This window comes from Portunus trituberculatus, chromosome 44, assembly GCF_017591435.1.
Source record: "Portunus trituberculatus isolate SZX2019 chromosome 44, ASM1759143v1, whole genome shotgun sequence".
NCBI classification, from domain to species: domain Eukaryota; kingdom Metazoa; phylum Arthropoda; class Malacostraca; order Decapoda; family Portunidae; genus Portunus; species Portunus trituberculatus.
The window spans coordinates 15,459,059-15,469,058 of record NC_059298.1 but is presented as its reverse complement, the minus strand read 5'-3'; the positions used below and the strand labels follow the sequence as shown (position 1 = coordinate 15,469,058).

Below are 10,000 nucleotides of genomic sequence, written 5' to 3'. Positions count from 1 at the left end.
AAACTCATTTTCTTTTATATGAATTCGAAAAAGCGAGCTAAAGCAAAATAAATAAATAAGTACGTATATGAGGAGTGAAATTAAATCAATCCCGCCTATAACAAGTTCACAAAAACGAGGGTAGAAGAGCGAGGTAAGTGTCTTGTTTAGGTATATACATGCTGGGGAAGCACTAAATACACCTCTAATGCTTATTGTAGTGTAGTGTAGTGATTAATGGTGATTTTTTTTTAAGGTGATAGTGATTTACATGGTGGTAGTGACGTATATGGAAGTGGTGATGTAGATGGTGATGATAGTGATTTAGATGGTAGATATAGATGGTGATGGTATATTGATTATTTTGATGGTGATTAATATGACGACGGTAGTAATGATGGGAAAGACGCCAGTGATAATGATAACGGCAGTGGTAATGATGACATTAGTGGTAATGATGACAGCAGTGATGGTGATGATAGTGATGATGATGATCCCAATGCATAGTTTATAAATAGTTTAACCCTTTCAGTACCATGACGCGTTTCCATATTCACTCTGCTTACTATTTGGTGATTTTATACAATTTCAGAAACTCAAGTGGGAGATTGAAATAGTAAAGACTGGCTATCAATCTTCTTACCTCCATAGACCCATCCTAATGTCTTTTTTTTTTAATGCTTTATAGTGCCTGTAGGCATACTTGAAGCGTATAATATTATGTGGGAAGCGCTGTTAAGCTTCCGCCCATAAGTGGCGCAGACAATTTTAGCTATAATGGTACCCATATTAGGGCCCAAGCGCATCTTTGGTGTAACCACCTAGAACCTGGGTATCATGGTGACATGTAAGTAACTTTAAAACACTCGACAAATGGCATAGCTTCAAAGCGGTATATGGTGGGATTCGAACCTACGCGTGGACATCTGCCCGATCCCCACGCTCACCACTTTAAAAAGATCCACTACGTCACCACTTTCCTAATAGTATACAAATCTCAAGATAAAAATGCGTCGCAGTAGTGAAGAGGTTTAATAACTGTTCCACATGAGTTTTATGCTTCAAGGAGTGATGTGCTAACTAAAAGCCTTGCACACTAACCATGATTGAGTAATACTGGGTAATAATTATTCTTTTAAATAGGATCGCGTCGCTCAGAAAGAAAAACTATCTTATCAGCTAAACTATATTGCCTTGATCCCATTCAGTACAGACGAGACCGTTACATGGGCCGCAACTTCCCCACCATAAAATGTGATAGAAAAAGAAAAAAATAAAGAATAAAAGAAAAAGTGCCTTGAGGTTCATTATTATCATTGCTGTTATTTTTATTATTATTATCATTATTATGATAGCAATAATAACAATAATAATAATAATAATATTGATAATTTATTATTATTATTATTATTATCATAATTGTCATCATTCTATCTATTTTTATTGTCATCACCATCAATGAACTTTGATATTACTTTTTACAAATTCCTTTTCAGTTCATAACCGTCGACTGTAATTCTTTTCAAATTTTTTTTATTTTTTTTATTTATACCATGTGGGCTTTTCACGGGAATTTATGGGCTAAAGGGGATACTTTTTGGAGTACCTCCTATCTCAAAGCCCACCCGCTAGGAAACCGTTGCCCCAAGGGAGGAAGCCCAACCTACACTCGGACCGTGGACAAGATTCGAACCCGTGCGCTGCGTGCTGTCTTGTATTTTTTTTTCTTTTCTTCTTTTCTCTCGGAGCATGTAGATACATCTGATAAATCTTACAAGGCAGCTACATGTTCCCACAGATGGAGTGGCCAACTCCGCCAATAGTGTGGCTAATGGTAGTGGCGGTTGTGGTGGCAGCTGCAGGTGTGTGGACTCTCCCCTCGAAAGAATTTGAACCCTCCGAATTAAGCCTGAAGAATCTCTCTCCAGAACAGGTGAACAATAATTTGGACGTATTGTGTAGAACAAACAGGCTGCATTCTTGACTATAGTGGTCGGTCCTCTGATCTGAGTCACGAGTCATGGATGAGTAACGTTTGAGGCTAGACAACAGCCTAGTTTTAGATAATAAAATAATGACCCACTCACTACTTGGCGAGGTTCTTAGGTACATATACTGCCTAATATATTTGTAGTTGAAGGGTGGAGGAGAGGGAGGAATAAGCCCTGAATCATCCAAGTAGTGTTTTTATTAAAGATTTGAGCGAATATTTCAGCTTTAGAAATTAATGGAATGGCGGTAGCGTCACCTAGTTGAAATAAAGGAAGAAAGATGAAGAAACAAAGTTATTGGAGATGTTTGTGGCCAAGTGCTGGCATTCATTAAGGAGTGTTTAGTCTGGAAAAATCCAATGAAGGAGCAAGGTGAGAGATCAATATAGCAGAAAATAGTATTAATCAAACACTGCTACCTCCTCAACAGCTTGACACTTTGGTAGAGGTTAGCTTACAAAAACTGAAGGCCGAAATTGCTACAAGTTATGAAAATCAGCTGAGGCGCCACCAACGGGATTTGGCACTCCTAGAGCAGCGGGCCAGCGCCATAGAGCAGGAAGCGCCAGACCAGCCACGTGTTCGCCGGTATGTCAACCAGCAACAGTACTGGCACTCTTACTACAATTTTGACAACCACAGAGACAGAAAAGGTGGGTATAGAGAGTTTTGCAAAAATAAAATTAAAAAAATGTATAGAATACTGAGCTACATATATCCATATAGTTTTTTGCTCACACGATGTTTAGATATGAATTTTCTTTAGGTATTTGGGGCAAACCATGTAGCTAATTATTCGTTTTTCTTCTGGCAGTATTAAGGATAAAAAATATAACTGTAATCCAAGAACTTGAAAATCTAGCCATTGATAAAGTCATACCTCTCAATTTGTGGAACTTCGCGGCTATATACAGGGTAAGTTGTTTTGTATTTCTTCTTCTTAGCTCCTCTCCTAAACCACAGGGATCTTTTTTTACTCGTGTTGTCATGATCAACGAAGCAACAATCTAGTATCTTTGGACAAAGATTCGCCGTCTACTGCTTGGGGATGTAAATGCATGCAATCTTGCGTTCTCCAAGGGAACGAAACTACTTCATATCTAAAAAAAACACGAGTATGAAGTAATTCGTGTTTGGACAGATTAGAACTCGCTTAAGTTAAGCACTAAGTACTTAGCTGAAGTACTTGAGACTGGACTGTATCCAGAGCTACATAAGTAGTAGAAAAAAAAATTAAACTCCCACTGCTTTGCATCGATGTATAAACTTTTTGAAATATCTAATTGTTTGCTCACATGCATGTGTGCACCAGTGTTGCTAAACCTCCTACTTGATAGTCTTCTATTTTCATGTGTGGCCCATGGGACTGTTGTAGTGGTGTGGCATCATCGTGGATGTTTATAGCTGCAGACCAGTTCATTATAATGATTTGTATTCCTGTTCCTGTACTTGTTACATCGAAGATTATGGGCAATGGAATAGGCATAGGTAACCATAGTTATCTAAGGATGGAGAGAAGGACGCCTAGTACCTTGTTAAGGACAACCAGCCAATGCGTTCTGGTGATGCTTTCTATCCTGCGCAGACGAAAACGAAGATGGGTTATGTTCTGAAGAGAGGAAGGCTGCGCAAACTGCTGGTGAAGAACCAGTGGACAAAGAGCTTCCAAGGTTGCTTCTGCAACAACATCGGCTATCAAGTAAGCGACAATTCAAAGTATTTAGATTAAGATAAACCTCAACACATGGTGAAAAAAAAAAACAGTGCTGTATTTATAAAAATTACAAGAAATAACTTGCAATTGTAATTTGGTTATGAGGTGCGTGTGCGTGTGCAATGGGGGGTGGTGTGGTGTGGTGTGGTGTGGTGTGGTGTAGGGGAGAAATACGTCTTGGATGTTATAAGCATGTTAGGGAATCTGGTTCCAGGGCAGCGGAGTGGAGACTGAGAGTGAAGGTTGCGCCTGCTGTCACTCGGGATACTGCAGGTGTCTCTCGCGAAGGGATACTTGCGTTCCGTGTACAGAGCTCTCTGTGGCATCGTGTGAGCAGCACAGTCAGTAGTATTATGTTGTGGTTTGAGTTATCTTGATTTATGTGACATGCGCAGAGTTCCCGATTTATTTCTGCAATTATTGCATTGAGATATTATAGTTTGGCATTGTTTTATACTTGCCAGACTTAGCTCTCTTCACCAAATTTTGTGTATAAACGGAGGGTGGATGCACACTTTACATAATTTAACTCATCACTTTCGCCCACCATGGTACTGCTACCTTGGGAAGACAGAACCGAGGCCACTATTTTTGGAGACTGCTGTGGGCTTCCAGTACTACCTCGACGATTTCGACACGGAATTTGGGCTTGAGAGGGTCCTCATAGCATACTATGGAACAAAGCTGTCAATATACAGCATTGTAAGTGTCGTCAGCATTTTAGTAGGTAGCTTAAGAGCTTGGAAGAAGCTTCGGAGTCTATACATTGTAGTATTTGCATGCGTACTACACCATTAGAACTTTTAAGATAGACATTTCCACTAGTATACCGCTACTCAACTTGTACAACTTAACCAACATTTTAATGTGAATCAGTTTTTGCACATATTGATTTGATCGAGATTTATTTAATCTAAATTTTATACAAAAATAATTTAGTGGATCGGAGGACGGATATGAATTTTTTTTTTTGTCAAACTGGTACAAGTCTGACAAAATACAAAATTTATATTAAGATCATTCTTTTTCCACAGGACGACGATGGTGTTCAACTTATAAAGTCTAAAAACAGTTTGGACACTCAGATTTTCGACAAGCCCGTGACGCATCTGGGTTATGGAGAGATTTATAAAGATAACGACGGGAACATAACAAAGGCGAGGTACCTCTTCAGCTTTTCTGCCGGCGAGATGAACCACCGCTGCTACACGATCGACATTAATGAGGGAGAGTTCACTATTGGGTAAGAATCGTTTTGACTTGCGCCTTGGCTTTTTTTTTACTGGAAGCTTGACAGTTACCGAGGCAGTGATCAATCTCAATACTGAAGTTTCATAATCGTTGTTACTGAATTACGGTATCGTTGTATTTCAATAGCAATTACAAACTCTAAGGCGGTATTAGGAAATTAGTTTCATAGTGTCATGCGCAGTATTTCTGTAATGATCATCGTAAGTATAATTCCTTCACAGTATCTCTTAACACTATCAGTTGAACGGTAATAGTTTTGTATACTTTTTATGAATGCATGAACTATGAACTGAAGGAACACACTCTAGGTTAATGTGGTGTTATAGTTTACAGTTTTGGAAAGCAAACGGCACAGAAATGAAGGTTTGGCAGGTTGGTTGGCGGGTGATGGTGGCCATCTTGTACACCGATGGACTAGTAATCAAAGAGCTTGTCCAGGTAACTCTCCTTGTAATGCAATCAGTAACATAGCGGTATATACTGTACGTGCTTGTACAGTATGTTGCTGTCTTAATGTCCTAATCTATGCTCTCCAGTCACTTCGTCTGCGTAAATATGAGCTGCGGGATCTACAAAAAATACGGATGTCTGGAGGAGCTCCAATATTATCATGGACAAGCTTTACCATGGCATTTGAGAGCTACTTGGTGGTAGTGACTGCAGATAGGGCAAAGGTGCTGCATTTGAGCAAAAACTACACTCAAGTACAGGATCTTGCTCCCGGGAACGGCATGTCTGCTTTCTCGGCCATTCTTCCTATCAGCGTGAGTATAATGTGTACAGTAAATGGCATTGTGTGGCGGGAAGTGACTGCGCTCAGGAGATAACGAAACCCTTACTTCCTGTACATGTTAAGAAATGTTCGTATGTCCTGCAGATGCCATGGTGGCGGGGAAAGGCTGTACTGTTGACGGGTCAGGACCGGCAGCTAGTAGCCTACGTGTGGAGTAATGCGGCTCAGCGCTTTCATCAGGTGAGTGTTACATATAACCAGCCATGACGACGAGGGAGATTAACTGTTGGCCTCAGGTGTATTAGAAGTATATCACAGTACTTGACCAGTATTTTCTCCAGGTCTACACCATGCGCCTTGGTGTCAGTGTTCGGGACTGGAAGATAAGCTTTGCCTTCTTCGATTCATCGAGGAGCAAGTGTCTTGTGAGTAGATTCAAGGAGAAGTATGTATAGATTACTCTAAACAAATATTCATATTTATAAAACAAACAAGATTAGATAACAAAACTGGTGAAAGATGTGCAAAATGTTTTATGCTGTGTAACAATTCTTAAAGTAAGTCACTAATCAAACTTGAAATTTGACAGGTTTTTGTACAAGGTGACGCCGTTGCTGTGACATTACGGATAGAGGCAAATCTGGAGGACGTTGAAGACCCGGTCGCCAGCCAGATAAGGGCGCTGCATGGTATCCTGCAACCTATGAAGGTCTGTTCGTTACTGTAACTATACCAAACGTACATCATTTTTGTTCTGGAGAACGACGAAGAGTATAATTTATTTTTTGGGTTTCAGGATGAGTTAAAGCAACAGTCGCAAGTGTTAGAGGATGTGCGTAATACGTTGCAGCATAGTGCTAGCAATAAGGACCTCATTACTGGCAATATTACTGTATTGAATGGGATACGCGTTCAAGGGGTTAGTATTGTTTTCTGGACACCTGGAAATTATGCTACATTTAATCCATATATAAAGGTGTTTTACATTACTTTTCTTAATGTGGCCAGACTCTCACCACTGGTGTTATTGAGGCTGAAACCATCATACTTGAGAGCCTAGATTCAAGCGGCAAAGTAACTCGGCAGCAATATGAAGAGGACACAGACTGGCTGCTTCACTACCACACTGTGCTTGACACACTCAACCAGACCATCATCAGCGTTCATAACAGATTGGATGGTGAGAGAACATGTGCTGATATTTTAAATCAGTTGCTTCTGTGTTCTCGTGAAAGTAATTTTTAGTTTTTTACTTGTCAAGCTTAATTTCTAGAAATACATACCTGCTCTTACAGATGCTGTGCCCGCCAACGGTAGCAAGAGGCTAATTACTGGCAGAAAGGCCATTTTAACCGGCGGCATACATGTCTCGGCGCTCACTATCGACCGCCTTGCTGTAGGACGACCGCTCGACGCTCGAGGGAAGCCGTTACCTCTTGACGACATACTTATGAGCGTTGTCAGGTACTTGCTGAATACAATGTCAGAACATTTAAATAATGATAAATGGAGGATATGACTTATAGAATTTCAGTGTTTTCATGGAGTTCTTTTATGAATTAGGTATAACGACACACGAGTCGTCAGTGGGAAAAAGACTTTCTTGCGATCACTGTCTGTGGGGGATCTAAGGGCCGAATACCTGGATGACATTCCCATCGATGACATGGTGACCTCCAGGGGCAATCATAGAATAGCTGGAACAACCACATTCTCCAGCCTGATTGCTCAGACAGTGAAACTCTCTCCTGGAGAAACAGTTGCAGGCATTGATATTTCTGAAGAAATTGTGACCCTCAACGGTGACGTTGCTTTGGGTGTGTTGGCCTAGTCAAGTGTTTGTTCAACCTGAAAAATGCACATTATAATATATTACATGAAATACAGAAGTTTGTTGACACACTAACTAATCTTTACCAGGTGCTTGCAACTTCGAAGGAGTGAAAGTGGACGCTCTTACGACAAATTCCAAAAAAGTGGACGAGGTCGACATCCAGCGCCTGAGAAGCCGTGCCTTGACAACCCTAGGTGGCACGATACAGGGATCACTCTCCTTTGTTAACTCACCGGTTATTGGTTCTTTGAACGCAAACAAAATTATGGGAGTAAACGTAGCCAAATTCATGTCAACCACAGTTTTCAGGCACAAACCAGCCATCATTAGTGGGCGCCTAAGTATTCCTTCAGTGGAGGTACGTGGTGACGTACTTGTGGATGGGTTAGTCAACGGCAAGACATTCCCTGATGATTACGTTATCAACACTGGCAAAACCATCAGTTTTGGATTTCAGTGGTTTCAGGAAGTCCACTTCCGGAAACTCAGTCTGGGCCCACAATGCCGCGTGGATGGACTTCTTCCCTCCAGTCTGGTAACCCTTCACACACCACAGACCATTACAGGCCTTAAAAGATTCACTGGGGGTGTTTACATCGAGGGTGACCTGGACATACCATCCAAGATGATTGATGGCATAAATATGGATGAGTTAAGCAACTACTTAACAAATATCAAGTCAGGAAGCTGGAAATTCGATGTGGTCTTTGAACAGTTTGTAAGTGCACCTTCAGTTTTTTGTTCAGGTTCCCTAAACAGCCTCGACTGGGTTTCCTTCATGAATGACATAGTGTATGACGACGTCCCCTCGGTGATGATAAACTCCACCAAAATCTTTAGGAACGGACTGACTGTCGAAGAAGCCACATTCCATAAAACTTTCAATGGTGAGAGCTTCAACAATCTAGTGAATACCGCAGCGCTCAACAATAATGTGAACAATCGGGTCATCACTGGAGGTAAGACCTTCCTGAATGACGTAGCTTTTGATTCTTTGACAACTCAGTTGGTGGCTGGAATAGATTTGAATGAGATGGCCAATAGAGCAGTGTACTTGAATAAACTCGGACAAACTGTCGATGGGGTAAAGACCTTCACAGAAATTTTAAGTGTAGAGCATCTTATGGTTACTGGGAATATAAAGAATCTGGATATTGACAAAATAGTAAGGAAGAGCACTAACCAAATCTTTACCGTGCCGCAGTCTCTCCGTCACGCTAATTTTAGCGACATGGAGGTTATCAGCATACAAATGGCCCAAGGGCACACGATCAACGGCGTGAACATCCCTTTGCTCAACATGAAGAGAGTGAGCCTTGCCTCCCCTGGTTACTACCAAGGCGTGCTCACCATTGAAGGGTCTGTGTTATCCCACGCCGCCCTTACTGTCGGCACCATTAACGGCTACAGGGCGGATCAACTCACAAGCAACTTGGTAATGAAGGACCAATTCACTGTGATCACCAGCAATGTCAAATTCACGGCCCTCACTGTCGACGGCCCGGTCACCACACACAACCAGACTGGTGCAAATGGGCTTAATATCACCGATATAAGCCAGAAGGCCATCCATCTTTCGGATGATGTGATGATTACTGGAGACGCAACTTGGGGTGACCTGGTGTTCCAGCGTGATGTGGCGGTGGAAGGTCTGGTGAGCGGTGTACATCTGCTGGAGCTGAGTCAAAACGTAGTTTATCTAGACCAGTCAACCTACGTTATTACAGGTGATACTGTGTATGGTATATCAATTTTATTTTTTTTCTGCAGTGTTTGTATAATTAAATGTTATATAGGAAATTGGGTATATAGGAAATGGACAATTACGCTGACATGTAATTAGAAGTTAATTAGTAATTCAGTTGAATAAGAAAAAAAAGCCAATGAAACTTTATAGTGAGCGTAACTGTGTCATGCTGTGCATATCTTAAACAATGAAGGCATGCCTCGGTGTTGGTGTTGAGGCCGTTGATGAGAATTGCTTAGCAAGACAGTACTGGTATTTCCAGGGAAGAAGACGTTTGAAGGTGGCTTGACACTACAAGGCAATCTCGAGGCCACAACTATTAACGGGATTGACTTGAGGAGCCGCCTCCTAACTCGCCATACGCAGCAGATCATCACCGCCCCGTACTACTTTGTCGACGTAGATGTCAAAGCTGCCCTCCACATCTTGGGCTTTTACAACAACCGTAACCTTGCTGGCCTGGCGTCATTTGGCCTCAGTGGCACGGACGTAATCACAGGTTTGACAAGTTCAGGCAAAGGCTTTAAAGTTGCATATTGTAATGATTTTTGTTTATTTCAGAACTTTTTACTCAAGTCTTGTCAGCTCTTCATGAAAGAAAAATTAGATATTGAAGCCTGCATTGAGGACATGGCAAAAATAGCTAGGGCATTATCAGTTATGACTGGCTATAAACCACTGTAACTTGTCTACATGGCTACAGTTGAGAAACGGTTGCGAAGCACTTATGAGGCTAGAACGAATCAATGAA

General features: G+C 41.3%; 1 protein-coding gene across 1 annotated transcript in view; it reads left to right on the top strand.

The window, feature by feature from the left end:
• The window catches only part of LOC123518730, a 23,646-nt gene that overhangs the window by 734 nt on the left and 12,912 nt on the right, over positions 1 to 10,000 (top strand). The window contains exons 2-20 of the mRNA XM_045279732.1: positions 1,778 to 1,912; positions 2,401 to 2,623; positions 2,785 to 2,885; positions 3,556 to 3,669; positions 3,899 to 4,025; positions 4,259 to 4,386; positions 4,719 to 4,927; positions 5,262 to 5,373; positions 5,472 to 5,699; positions 5,813 to 5,908; positions 6,010 to 6,093; positions 6,258 to 6,377; positions 6,465 to 6,587; positions 6,677 to 6,848; positions 6,964 to 7,132; positions 7,232 to 7,485; positions 7,589 to 9,244; positions 9,512 to 9,929; positions 9,972 to 9,981. Coding sequence (XP_045135667.1) covers positions 1,778 to 1,912; positions 2,401 to 2,623; positions 2,785 to 2,885; positions 3,556 to 3,669; positions 3,899 to 4,025; positions 4,259 to 4,386; positions 4,719 to 4,927; positions 5,262 to 5,373; positions 5,472 to 5,699; positions 5,813 to 5,908; positions 6,010 to 6,093; positions 6,258 to 6,377; positions 6,465 to 6,587; positions 6,677 to 6,848; positions 6,964 to 7,132; positions 7,232 to 7,485; positions 7,589 to 9,244; positions 9,512 to 9,929; positions 9,972 to 9,981 — 4,479 coding nt within the window. The remainder of the gene's footprint in view (positions 1 to 1,777; positions 1,913 to 2,400; positions 2,624 to 2,784; positions 2,886 to 3,555; positions 3,670 to 3,898; positions 4,026 to 4,258; positions 4,387 to 4,718; positions 4,928 to 5,261; positions 5,374 to 5,471; positions 5,700 to 5,812; positions 5,909 to 6,009; positions 6,094 to 6,257; positions 6,378 to 6,464; positions 6,588 to 6,676; positions 6,849 to 6,963; positions 7,133 to 7,231; positions 7,486 to 7,588; positions 9,245 to 9,511; positions 9,930 to 9,971; positions 9,982 to 10,000) is intronic.